This window comes from Hyperolius riggenbachi, chromosome 2 (assembly GCF_040937935.1).
Source record: "Hyperolius riggenbachi isolate aHypRig1 chromosome 2, aHypRig1.pri, whole genome shotgun sequence".
Taxonomy (NCBI): Eukaryota; Metazoa; Chordata; class Amphibia; order Anura; family Hyperoliidae; genus Hyperolius; species Hyperolius riggenbachi.
Genome location: NC_090647.1, coordinates 21,800,254 through 21,814,264, shown reverse-complemented (window position 1 = coordinate 21,814,264; position 14,011 = coordinate 21,800,254). Strand labels below are relative to the sequence as shown.

General features: G+C 44.0%; 1 protein-coding gene across 1 annotated transcript; it reads right to left on the bottom strand.

The window, feature by feature from the left end:
- Positions 1-11,374: 11,374 nt before the first annotated feature.
- On the bottom strand, positions 11,375-13,390 carry LOC137542653 (E3 ubiquitin/ISG15 ligase TRIM25-like). Its single transcript, XM_068264625.1, has one exon. It carries the CDS (start codon positions 13,388-13,390, stop codon positions 11,672-11,674), a length of 1,719 nt encoding a protein of 572 aa, XP_068120726.1. The 3' UTR covers positions 11,375-11,671.
- Between the last annotated feature and the right edge of the window lie 621 nt (positions 13,391-14,011).

The window sequence follows — 14,011 nt, the reverse complement described above, 5'->3', positions numbered from 1 at the left end:
GCATTCGCGTTTTAATGCAAACGTTTTCCGAGAACATTTCTGCATTTGTGGCAGCATGCACTGTATGCGAATGTACGTGTCGTACAGAAAAAAGCAGAAAGCTGTGTGATTCCAAAACGAGATGAAAAATGCAAATGTAAAACGCAAACGGTTGCGATGCACATTTCATGCGCAGGGCTATTGACTTCAATAGCTTGTAGAATTATGCGCACTTTGCCATCTGTGGCAAAACACATATAGACGCATCAAGTGTGCGTGTGGCTAAAGGGAACCTTACCTAAACTTTAAAAAAAAAGAGTTTCCCTTACTTGGGGTGTCTACCAGTCCCCTGCAGCCGCCCTGTGCCCTCAACATCCTGAACCGATCCTCCGGTTCCCCGCTGTGGCTTAGTTTTGATTCTGGTAACAGAGCCAGTTGCTGGCCACTGTGCCTTCACGACAATGGCCAAGCACGTCCTCAGTAATGCACCTGCTGCCGGGAGCATTCTGTGCATGTGCAGTAGGAGAAAATCTAGTACTGTGCATGTGCAGGACATTCCCAGTGGATGTTCCCATTTTAGTTTTCAGAATGGTAACATTTATGACATGTATCCAACGTTCTGTCACTCCAGGGTCTTTGATAAGAAAGATTGACATCATTACATTTGGTGAAAAATGGCCTTTAGTGCTATTGGTAGTTAACAGTCTGCCGTGTGCTCAAAAAGCTAACTGATTATGTATATAGGTTATGATTTTAACCGTGACGAGCAAAATAATAGAATTTGGGGTGTTTGAGAGCAGAGGCTCTGATTTTTTTTTTTTTTGTACCAAAGTGAAAAAAACTGTAAAAGAATTTAAATATGTAACGGACTGCGCTGATTAAAAATACATAAGATACTTTAATATATAAAAGTTAGCAATAATCAAATTAAAACAATCTGAGGTAAAAAAGGAAGGAGAATGTTTTTTCTCGTGGTGACCCAAAATTGGTTTTTCAACAGCTGTGGTAGCGTGATTGCACATAAAAATATTGTACCAAGATAATGGTGATTTGGCAGTGTGACACTTGCACAGTGATTTTCCTATGGAGGGTAGAGGTTCAAAGTGACTGGTGTTTTGAAGTCCAGCGAGCAGTGTCCAGAGAACAAAATAGCTACATGCAGTGTTGTTAGGAAGTCTCGGGTGTTAGTAGTGAGAGATTATTCATTAGTGTCCTATTCGTTTAGTGTGTCAATAAATTATCCAACACTTGTAACATGTAGATGAAATAGATCTCACCACTCTTAATCCATGCGCAGGCAGCGGGGTTATCTTCAAGGGAGCCGCTCGATCTTACCCGCCCCGGCCGGCGGCGAGGTAAGAGAGACTGGACGGCTTGGCTGCGTCAGGCTGGTTAGCCTGGCTCCCCTAGAGGGCGGAGGTGATGTTCAGCAGTATATTCCGACGGTGAGTGGTTCCGTCCTTCCGTGCGGCGTGAGCAGCCGCAAGTCTCCGATGTAACTCCTTCCCCTCTGTTTGTGTGACGTCACAGGTGCAGCCACTGCTGACGTTTCGGGAGGAACGCCTCCCTTTCTCAAAGCTAGGCTGCTGAGGGAGGTTGGAGACTCCCTTATGTAGCCTTGCCTAATTGAACAGTTCTTATTCAAAGGCATATAGATCTAAATCTTTGTTCAATCCATGTGGTATCAAAGTATTCAGGTTGAAGATCCACATGGTCTCCCGCCGAGACATTTCTAACATATAATCTCCACCCCTCCACGATCTATTTACCTGCTCCACTATACAGTATTTGGTTCCCTTAAAGGAGCATCCATGCTCCTTCCTATAATGCGCTGAGAGAGGATGTTTTTTATTTCCTTTTATAATGTTTGTACAGTGTTCACTGAGTCTTTCTTTTAACGTACGTTTGGTCCTTCCCACATAGTGTTTTAGGCAGGGACATGTTAACACATAAATTGCTCCTTTTGTGTCACAATTGGTGACATCTTTGATTTTAAAAGTTTCTTTGTTGGATGTTGATGTGACATCGTAAATTTTCTCAACAGGTGGACCCGATTCTCGACATGCCCTACAGAATCCACACTTTTTAAAGTAGCCATTCTTCTTCTTCACTCCAGTTTGTTTAGTAGTAGGAGCCAGTATACTGCCTAAATTTTTTGATTTTCTAAAAATCATTCTTGGGTTCTCTGATAGAATAGATGTAAGTAGAGGGTCCTCTCTTAATAAATGCCAATATTTGCCCACTATCTTCCTAACCCGTGGGGCTTGAGAGGAATACTGCATGATCAAACTTGGTTGTTGATCATTGTGACTAGTTTGCATCTCTCTATCTTCCAACAGCTTATTCCTCTCTGTATTTTCAGCCCTTTCCTTAGCTCTCATTATTAACTCTTCCGGGTATCCTTTGTTGTCAAACCTCTCCTGTAATATTTCCGATTCTGCATTAAAGTCAGTGACCTTAGAACAGTTCCTCCTTAACCTTAAGAACTGGCCTCCAGGGATATTCATGAGCCATTTTAAATGATGGCAGCTGTCTATTCTGATATAACTATTAGTGTCAACTGGCTTTAAATAAGTTTTGGTGAGTATCTTCTCCTCTTCTATAAAAATTGTTAGGTCCAGAAAATTAACTTGCTGCTGGCTGCAATTGTCCGTGAATTTCAGGTTATAGCTATTCTGATTGATCCATCCCAGGAAAGCATCAAGACTTGATCTACTTCCCTGCCATATGAAGAAGGCGTCATCTATAAATCTCCTCCAGAGCACCAGGGCGGGTCCGGGGCCCCCTGGGCCAAATAGTTGGAAACGTTCCCAGTGGGCCATATATAGGTTCGCGAAAGAGGGAGCAAACCGTGTCCCCATCGCCGTCCCGGTGCCCTGGAGGAAGTACTGACCTTCATAGACGAAATAATTGTGCTTTAATATGAATAGAATACTGTCCAAAACAAACTCAATTTGATCCTCCGGTAATGTCTGGGCCTCTTGCATAAAGAACCGGACTGCCTCTACTCCCTTCTCGTGAGGTATCACTGTGTACAATGAATTCACATCCAACGTGCACAGCCAGTATTCGTCCTTCCACGTACTCTCGTTAAGGATCTTCAAAAAGTGTCCTGTATCTTTAATATAAGTAGGGGTACTTTTTACTATTTCCTGCAGGTAAATGTCCACATACTGGGACAAGTTGGACGTCATAGAGCCGATCCCAGAAATAATCGGCCTCCCCGGTGGATCGGTGAGGCCCTTGTGTATTTTAGGGAGGTGGTAATATACAGGGATTCTAGGGCTGTCCACATATAAGTAAGTATACTCATCTTCATTAATGATTCCCTTGAGCTTGGCCTCCCCCAAAAGCTTCTCTAATCTCCTGAGGAATTTAAAAGTAGGGTCCATCGATAACAGCTGGTAAGTGTCCTGATTGAACAATTGGCGGGATGCTTCTTGGTGGTACTGTTCAATATCCTGTATGACTACACCTCCTCCCTTATCCGCCGGCCTGATAATGATAGAGGTGTCGTTCTGCAGTCCTCTCATGGCTTGCCTTTCCCTAGATGTTAAATTATCAATAAAATGGGTCTTAATTTTTTTGATGTCTTCCAAAACCAGGGTCTCAAAAGTGTTCATGGTCTTACTTGCTTCCTGAACCGGATTGTATTTGGATCTACACTTCAGTCCAGAATGTTTAAATTGATCTGCCTGTAATTGACTTTCTCCTGGCCGCTGTTCTATTTGCTTTAAAAAATACTTTTTTAGGCATAATTTCCTCATAAATTTCTTAATGCAGAGCTTTTCTGACTTCCAAACCTGGCGGGCATTTATCGTGCAACAAATATCTTTCTAATGTGAAAACCTCCCATAGATTTTTGGTTTCCTGTGTGAGCATTTTCTCAAGTGAACTGGAGATGGTGGAATTTTTAATCTTAGTCAGAAAATCCTCTCCCCAGTGGAACATGGAGTTCTATCAAGGGGTATAAAATTTGCACCAGGGACAAAACTCAATAAATTTGAGGCCTTCATTGGCATTAAGAAATTTATGAGGAAATTATGCCTAAAAAAGTATTTTTTAAAGCAAATAGAACAGCGGCCAGGAGAAAGTCAATTACAGGCAGATCAATTTAAACATTCTGGACTGAAGTGTAGATCCAAATACAATCCGGTTCAGGAAGCAAGTAAGACCATGAACACTTTTGAGACCCTGGTTTTGGAAGACATCAAAAAAATTAAGACCCATTTTATTGATAATTTAACATCTAGGGAAAGGCAAGCCATGAGAGGACTGCAGAACGACACCTCTATCATTATCAGGCCGGCGGATAAAGGAGGAGGTGTAGTCATACAGGATATTGAACAGTACCACCAAGAAGCATCCCGCCAATTGTTCAATCAGGACACTTACCAGCTGTTATCGATGGACCCTACTTTTAAATTCCTCAGGAGATTAGAGAAGCTTTTGGGGGAGGCCAAGCTCAAGGGAATCATTAATGAAGATGAGTATACTTACTTATATGTGGACAGCCCTAGAATCCCTGTATATTACCACCTCCCCAAAATACACAAGGGCCTCACCGATCCACCGGGGAGGCCGATTATTTCTGGGATCGGCTCTATGACGTCCAACTTGTCCCAGTATGTGGACATTTACCTGCAGGAAATAGTAAAAAGTACCCCTACTTATATTAAAGATACAGGACACTTTTTGAAGATCCTTAAAGGGACACTTAAGTCAAACAAAAAAAATGAGTTTTACTCACCTAGGGCTTCCAATAGCCCCCTGCAGCTGTCCGGTACCCTCGCCGTCTCCCTCCGATCCTTCTGGCCCTGCCGGCAGCCACTTCCTGTTTCGGTGACAGGAGCTGACAGGCTGAGGACGCGAGTGATTCTTCGCGTTCCCAGACACATTAGCACCCTCTATGCTGCTATATGGTATATGATATATGCTATGGCAGCATAGATGGCGCTATTGTAGCCAGGAATGCGAAGAATCACTCGCGTCCCCAGCCTGTCAGCTCCTGTCACCGAAACAGGAAGTGGCTGCTGGCGGGGCCAGGAGGATCGGAGGGAGATGGCGAGGGCACCGGACAGCTGCAGGGGGCTATTGGAAGCCCCAGGTGAGTAAAACTCATTTTTTTTTTGTTTGACTTAAGTGTCCCTTTAACGAGAGTACATGGAAGGACGAATACTGGCTGTGCACGGTGGATGTGAATTCATTGTACACAGTAATACCTCACGAGAAGGGAGTAGAGGCAGTCCGGTTCTTTATGCAAGAGGCCCAGACATTACCGGAGGATCAAATTGAGTTTGTTTTGGACAGTATTCTATTCATATTAAAGCACAATTATTTCGTCTATGAAGGTCAGTACTTCCTCCAGGGCACCGGGACGGCGATGGGGACACGGTTTGCTCCCTCTTTCGCGAACCTATATATGGCCCACTGGGAACGTTTCCAACTATTTGGCCCAGGGGGCCCCGGACCCGCCCTGGTGCTCTGGAGGAGATTTATAGATGACGCCTTCTTCATATGGCAGGGAAGTAGATCAAGTCTTGATGCTTTCCTGGGATGGATCAATCAGAATAGCTATAACCTGAAATTCACGGACAATTGCAGCCAGCAGCAAGTTAATTTTCTGGACCTAACAATTTTTATAGAAGAGGAGAAGATACTCACCAAAATGTATTTAAAGCCAGTTGACACTAATAGTTATATCAGAATAGACAGCTGCCATCATTTAAAATGGCTCATGAATATCCCTGGAGGCCAGTTCTTAAGGTTAAGGAGGAACTGTTCTAAGGTCACTGACTTTAACGCAGAATCGGAAATATTACAGGAGAGGTTTGACAACAAAGGATACCCGGAAGAGTTAATAATGAGAGCTAAGGAAAGGGCTGAAAATACAGAGAGGAATAAGCTGTTGGAAGATAGAGAGATGCAAACTAGTCACAATGATCAACAACCAAGTTTGATCATGCAGTATTCCTCTCAAGCCCCACGGGTTAGGAAGATAGTGGGCAAATATTGGCATTTATTAAGAGAGGACCCTCTACTTACATCTATTCTATCAGAGAACCCAAGAATGATTTTTAGAAAATCAAAAAATTTAGGCAGTATACTGGCTCCTACTACTAAACAAACTGGAGTGAAGAAGAAGAATGGCTACTTTAAAAAGTGTGGATTCTGTAGGGCATGTCGAGAATCGGGTCCACCTGTTGAGAAAATTTACGATGTCACATCAACATCCAACAAAGAAACTTTTAAAATCAAAGATGTCACCAATTGTGACACAAAAGGAGCAATTTATGTGTTAACATGTCCCTGCCTAAAACACTATGTGGGAAGGACCAAACGTACGTTAAAAGAAAGACTCAGTGAACACTGTACAAACATTATAAAAGGAAATAAAAAACATCCTGTCTCAGCGCATTATAGGAAGGAGCATGGATGCTCCTTTAAGGGAACCAAATACTGTATAGTGGAGCAGGTAAATAGATCGTGGAGGGGTGGAGATTATATGTTAGAAATGTCTCGGCGGGAGACCATGTGGATCTTCAACCTGAATACTTTGATACCACATGGATTAAACAAAGATTTAGATCTATATGCCTTTGAATAAGAACTGTTCAATTAGGCAAGGCTACATAAGGGAGTCTCCAACCCCCCTCAGCAGCCTAGCTTTGAGAAAGGGAGGCGTTCCTCCCGAAACGTCAGCAGTGGCTGCACCTGTGACGTCACACAAACAGAGGGGAAGGAGTTACATCGGAGACTTGCGGCTGCTCACGCCGCACGGAAGGACGGAACCACTCACCGTCGGAATATACTGCTGAACATCACCTCCGCCCTCTAGGGGAGCCAGGCTAACCAGCCTGACGCAGCCAAGCCGTCCAGTCTCTCTTACCTCGCCGCCGGCCGGGGCGGGTAAGATCGAGCGGCTCCCTTGAAGATAACCCCGCTGCCTGCGCATGGATTAAGAGTGGTGAGATCTATTTCATCTACATGTTACAAGTGTTGGATAATCTATTGACACACTAAACGAATAGGACACTAATGAATAATCTCTCACTACTAACACCCGAGACTTCCTAACAACACTGCATGTAGCTATTTTGTTCTCTGGACACTGCTCGCTGGACTTCAAAACACCAGTCACTTTGAACCTCTACCCTCCATAGGAAAATCACTGTGCAAGTGTCACACTGCCAAATCACCATTATCTTGGTACAATATTTTTATGTGCAATCACGCTACCACAGCTGTTGAAAAACCAATTTTGGGTCACCACGAGAAAAAACATTCTCCTTCCTTTTTTACCTCAGATTGTTTTAATTTGATTATTGCTAACTTTTATATCTTAAAGTATCTTATGTATTTTTAATCAGCGCAGTCCGTTACATATTTTTGTTCGCTACATATACAAGGTATTGGGATCCCTGAACGAGACTAGCAGCTTTTGGAGCAGGCGCAACACCATCTGAACATTGTAAAAGAATTTAATTTTCAAAGTTATGGTGCAATTTCAGCAAAACTGCATAATTACAAATGTTACAAAATATGTATAGCTGAGTAGGCCTGGGTCTCTAGTTTTCATGATGGTGACATTAATGGCTTTTCTTGACTGTTGAAATGCTCCATGGGCTTTGCTGAGAAAGAATGACTGTATTACTTTTGCTGCAAAAAATGGCCTTGAAAAATCAATTGGTGCTGCTCATGGTTAACAGTGTATTGCGTGGCCAAAAAGCTATCTGGGTATAATTTTAATCGTGACATGTGAAATAATAGAATTCAGGGTGTTTGTGATCTGAGGCCTATGTCATTTAAATTTTTTCAGCAGCATACTGAATGAAAAGCCATAAAAATGTTATTTACGTACACTCTGTACCATAATGAAAAACGTATCAAAATACCAGCATTGAAAAGAGAATACATATATAGTTACCTTACTTTTTAAAATATGTATGCAATGAGGGCGTAAGGGCTTGTAATCATTGGTAGTGTGCAATAAGAAAACAAAAACCAGAACATAGTAAAAATACACATTTATTTCCAAATACTATATTGTCCCCATACTTTGAACTAAGCACATGATTTAAATCTTGTGATAACCAGGACAAATAGGCAGATAAAATGTGTGGGTTTTATGTACAGTAGCATTGTTTATTTTAAAACTATGCAGTGTTCCCCAACCCTGTCCTCAAGTCCCACCAATAGTGCATGCTTTGTGGAAATCCACGGAGGTAGTGAATCAGCTCTGCTGAGACACTAATCTGAATCAGAATCTTTATTTTGCCGAGTGCGACCGAAGTCGTACCCGGAATTGGTTGTGGTTCACATGGCATTGGCAATAGAACAAGACAGAATTGACGCTAAGACAACAATCAAAGACAGAATTGGCGGTAAGACGAACACTGTGAAAAACAAGCAAAAGACAGGCAAGCAATACACAACAAAATAGTCGCTGCTGTACAACATGCAATTTGCCCCTGAATAGTCCGCACCAGGGAGTGGATTCCTCTAACCCCGGGGATGCATAACATCACGCAGCGCCTTGAATTGATATTGTTCTTAAAAGTGTATCAGGGTGATGGCTGGGTTACTCAGGAATGGGCTCCCGTGTGCCACGTCCTAGAGTCTTTGAGCTGAGTGGGGCAAGAGTGCCCCTCGAGTGGCAGGAGTTCAGCAGGAGGGCTGCTTGAGGAAAAAAGGTGTCCCTTCACCTGTTGGTTTTTGGGCGAATGGTTCTGAAGCAACGGCCCGATGGGAGGAGCTTGAAGAAACGGAAGCCTGGGTGGGAGGGGTCCAGGGAAATCTTGTCAGCCCTTTTCCTCAGTCTAGCGGTATAGAGGAGGTCTAGGGGTGGCAGAGGGGAGCCGATAACCCTTTCTGCAGAGCTGATGACTCTTTGAAGTTTATACTTATCCCTGGCAGTTGTTCCTGCATACCACACTGTAATGGCGGAGCAAAGGGTGGCTTCAATAGTGGCAGTGTAGAAACTGGATAGCAGCTTCCGTGGCATACCAAATTTTTTCAGTTGGCGTAGGAAGAACAGTCTCTGCTGAGCCTTCTTCTGGATTTTGGAGGTGTTCTGCCCCCACTTTAAGTCACTTGTCAGTGTTGTTCCAAGGAACCTAACACTAGATTCCATGGACACCTCACCTGTCTATGTTTGTGGTTTTCTGCAAAACATGTACTGTTGGTGGGCCTTGAGGACAGGGTTGGGAACCTCTGCGTATAGGGGATGAAATTGTAGAAATAGTGTATTTGTTCATTCCCCCCCCCCCCCCCCCTTGCTTTTCCCTTTCCTTGGAAGGGAAGAGCGATGACAGGTAAAAATTGCTCTGGTCTGTTAGGGTAAAAACCCTTAGTGATGAAGTGGTTAAACATGTTTATTTGTTAAAAGGATGCGTAGCCAAGAAAGTAACAACCCACAAAGGTTTCAAAATAAAGTGTGGGGTACATTGCAAGGGGAGGCTGGCAAACTGTTCACTCCCAGAAAGCACCCTTCTTGCAGTAGTGGCTCTTCCTCACACCTCTGTCCTCTATAAAGTGAAGAAGGGGGGAGGAAATTAATGTGATTACACACTTAACAAAAGTAATAACCTCACAGACACCCCAGAATCAAATGCCAACACTTGAAAGATTGGGATGTGATTTTATTCCATTAAAATATGTATTTCACTGGTTTGTTATTTTATTAAAGGATCCTTTAATGTCAAGCACTTTATGGTGAGTAGGTATGTGCCAAGTCATCTGGGGATAGGTGGGGATTTGGCTGTCCTCACATTCAGGGGTGTTTATGCAGCACCCCCTCCTCCTGTTCAGTTACCCCCACATTTTTTTGTGAAGACACAGATTTGAGGAAAAGTTCTTAAACACTGGGACAAGGCTGCTTAGTGATGGGAGGGAGAATCTGTCTTGCCATCCTTTCTATGGACTATCTGAAACTGCTGGGCTCTTTGTAGCTGTTTGCTAGTGAAAGATGTGACATATTTTTACCTTATGCCTAACCCTTAACACCCCCCAACTACCTACCTAACGCTTAATCGCTGTACCAGTGCCCGCTATTTATCAGGCACCCAAATGATGGCTTAATGCCAATATTTCTATAGGTGATATTTCTATAGGCGCCTATGGCGGTGCCGGAACTCCCAGCATGAGCGGGCGCCCAAATTGCCTGCTTTGGGGTAAGAGGTGCCCCTCCTGAGGGAGTCAGTCTGTCGTGTGAGATATTCTGATATCAGAAACCCTTAAGGCAGATCTGTTATCCAGATTGTCCCACTGAGGTGCTTTTAGTGCAGGTACCATTTGTTACTTCACAGTGCAGAGTCAAAACAGAAAAACAAAATAAAAGTAGCAAAAAATTATCTGGCCTTTAAAGGGAACCTGTACTGAGTAAAATTATTTAAAATAAACACATGAGGTAACTTTAAATGAACATTACATAGTTACCTTGCCATCAGTTCCTCTCAGAAGCTCACCATTTTCTTCTGACAGTGATCCCTTCCAGTTCTGACAATATTTTGTCAGATCTGAAATATATCAGTTGCTGTCAGTTATAGCTGAGAGGAGAACTGATGTGTCCATGTTTCCCTATGGCTCAAGTGGGCGATGTTACAGTTTAACTGTGTGCTGACCAGAAAGCTGTTATGGTGTAATGGCCATTTTCAAAATGGAGGACAGAGAATTTCATTGATCACAGAGAACGAACAGGACGCAGGAGAGAAAAAGGAGATTGATAAGTAGAGTACCCGGGAGGTAAGTATGACTTTTGCATGTTGATTTTGACTTTTAATTTTCAGTTCAGGTTTTCTTTAAGGGGCCAGAAGAATTTAATGTAATGTCCTTTTCATTCAGTTTATCATCCTATTTCTTATGATATCATTCATGGAAATGGGACAGCATTTTGTTTAACACATTTTGTGATGCTTTTAGCAAAACCCTTCTTGTGTTTTCTTGCTCCTGTAGGGGGGTCGGGGGAAAATGAGCTGAACTTACCCGGGGCTTCTAAGGGTCCCCCGCAGACATCCTGTGTTGGCGCAGCCACTCACTGATGCTCCGGCCCCGCCTCCAGTTCACTTCTGGAATTTCTGACTTTAAAGTCAGAAAACCACTGCGCCTGCACGCCCGTGTCCTCGCTTCCGCTGATGTCACCAGGAGTGTACTGCGCAGACACAGACCATACTGGGCCTGCGCTGTGCGCTCTTGATGACATCAACGGGATCGAGGACACGGCAACGCAGGCGCAGTGGTTTTCAGACTTTAAAGTCTGAAATTCCAGAAGTAAACCGGAGGCGGGGCCGGAGCATCGGTGAGTGGCTGCGCCAACACAGGATGTCTGCGGGGAACCATTAGAAGCCCTGGGTAAGTTCAACTCATTTTCCCCTGACCCCCCTACAGTATCCCTTTAAGCAATACGTATTTTTAGTGCATGTAGCCCTTCAATAAAGAGTGTTTAACAGTTAGTGATTTAAAAGTATGACTGATAACTTTCCTCCATATTACTTCATTATTCACTTTTCCCCCTTTGCATGTTATGAAGTTTCTCTTTATCCAGACATCTCTATTGCAGTTTGTTATATCCATCTACTGGGTATTTTGACTCTTCACAATTAACTATTTTCTTGTCTTAACCTTCTTCAGCTGTATTTTCAGTGGCTAGTGCAAAAGCTTGTTTTGTATATCCTCCTGCAATTGCTCACATTTCCTAATTCTTTCCAGATATCTTCATGTTACCATCCAGTACCCATAATGCAGCATGGAGGGGCTCAGTGAAAGCAGCAGTGAAGGTGTGGAGGTGTCTGATCGGGTCACACAGGGCATAAAAGGAGATCTTCCCCGCCTCATAATCCAGACATATCCTGACTCTATTACTGGGGATCTTGCCTGGTAACCGGATCTCTTCTTTATCATGTGCCACTGCATAATGATTATACTTCCTGTTCAATCCCCAGGACTTGTTATTACTTCCAATCCATGACTGATCTCCTGTCCTGGCTATACTGGGGTAACACATCCCAACTCTCCACATTATTGATCCCCCAACATCCACTCCCCAGTAATGTCGCCCTGAGGAGAATCTCTGGCTGCTCAACACCTGAGAACACTGAAATCTCTCTGGTGTATATGGGTGATTCTGGCTTCTGCCTGACCTGGATGCAGTTTTCCTGTCATCTGATATATGTAGCTTATTACCAGCTGTGTTTATATCAAGTAATATGTCTGCATACACTGGCAGCCCTGATGTTTGCTGTGCAGCCCCAATATTTGTCCCCCCAGCCTGGCGCTGTGTGTGTTGTGCGGTGGGGGTGAGTTGGGGGCGTGGCCAGCATAGTTTAGCAGTGATGGGATCTTTGTCCTTTGTACTAGAATGTGGATAGGCCTGTATGTCTGTATGTTTCTGCACAATTACCTCAGACATGATATCAGCTAGCCCTGTGTGTAATGTGTGTGAGATGCCAGCCACATCCAGATCCCCTCCATCATGGAGCTGTTTATCATGTCTCTCTCTGTCCTCCGTGTCACACAAGTCACCTGTGTCTGATTCCTGTAAGACAGTCAGTGGATCAATCATGTTACACAGCTCCTCAATGTGACACATTTTCCTGGACAGCTCCTTGTTTTTTATTTCTAGGTGCTTGATGACATCATTATATATTAGCGTCACCTCCTTTGCCTTCATGATGATGTCACTCAGGACTCTCCTCTCCAGGTCTTCCAGCTGTCTCCTGAGGTCTCTAAACAGGGCAGTAACTCTCTCTGTTTCACCATCTGCTTTCCCTTTTACTTTTCTCCTGCGTTTCTCCAGACTCTGGACTCTTTTCTTAGCCTCCTCTGTCTCTGTCATCAGTTTCTGCAAAACATTTCTCAGCTTCCTCTTCTTCTTCTCAGAGGCCTCATCCAGCATCTCCACCTGGTGTCCCTGATGTTCTTCAGCCAAACTGCAGTAAACACAGATACAAGCAGCATCCTCAGTGCAGTAATACTCCAGGATCTTCTTATGGACAGAGCATTTCCTCTTCCCCAGGTCAGTGGTGGGAGGTAGTAAAGTGTGTCCCCCTGACCTGTCATGTTTCCTCAGGTGATGATCACACAAGGAGGTCTCACACTGCAGACAGGATTTAGTAGCAGGAACAGGAAAGTCACAGTAATCACAGAAGACCCCGGTCTGCTCCTGATCTGTCTCTGTAGCATGAAAAGCCTCACAGATGTTATGTAACGTTGTGTTCCTCACCAGCTCAGGTCTCCTCCTGTATATCTTCTGACATTCAGGACATTTATTTTCCCTAAGATCCTCCTGATGGTTCCAGGCTTGTGTGATGCAGCCCCGGCAGAAGTTGTGGCCACACGGCAAGGTCACAGGATCTCTATAGATCTCCATACAGATGGAGCAGCGGAGCTCAGCAGTCACATCAGCAGATGCCATTGTCACAACTGAAGGTGAAGAATTTCCTGGTAACATGACAAGTATGATGCAGTTTATTGCACAGTGTTTAATTATTAACTTTTATACTGTATAGAAAACACAGATATAAGCTTCATAGAGCAGTAAACCAGGTTCAGGATTTATTAGTATCAGGTAAAAGGTGATGACAATTAGGGACAAAGCAGATCATTTGAGCCGCCAGCGGCCGGGTGGTAATGGATAGGAAGGAACACGCATAGGGGGACGTACTCATGGCAGATGCTGGAAACTACCTGTATACAGGGGTGTTCATCAGGACTCTCGAATTCGAATGTACCTAAATAATCGGGTAGATTTTCATGGTTGTCGAAGCCGAAGCCGAAGACCGATGCTGTGCCGAATTCGAAGGTTCCCCGAATAGTTGCTCTCGAATTCGGCCGGATGACGCGGTGATCACGGGTTCAGCTTTGGTATTGGGGATGACGTCATTGGGCCAATCAGAAGTCCTCCAGCCTAGGCCCTGGCAACCCTAGCAACCAATCAGAGGAGGGGAGCCTAGCCCTCCCCTCCTCTATATAAGGCAGTGGCCATCTTAGGGAGCCTGTCCTTGCTGTGTAACTGAACATACTGAGAGCATCTCCA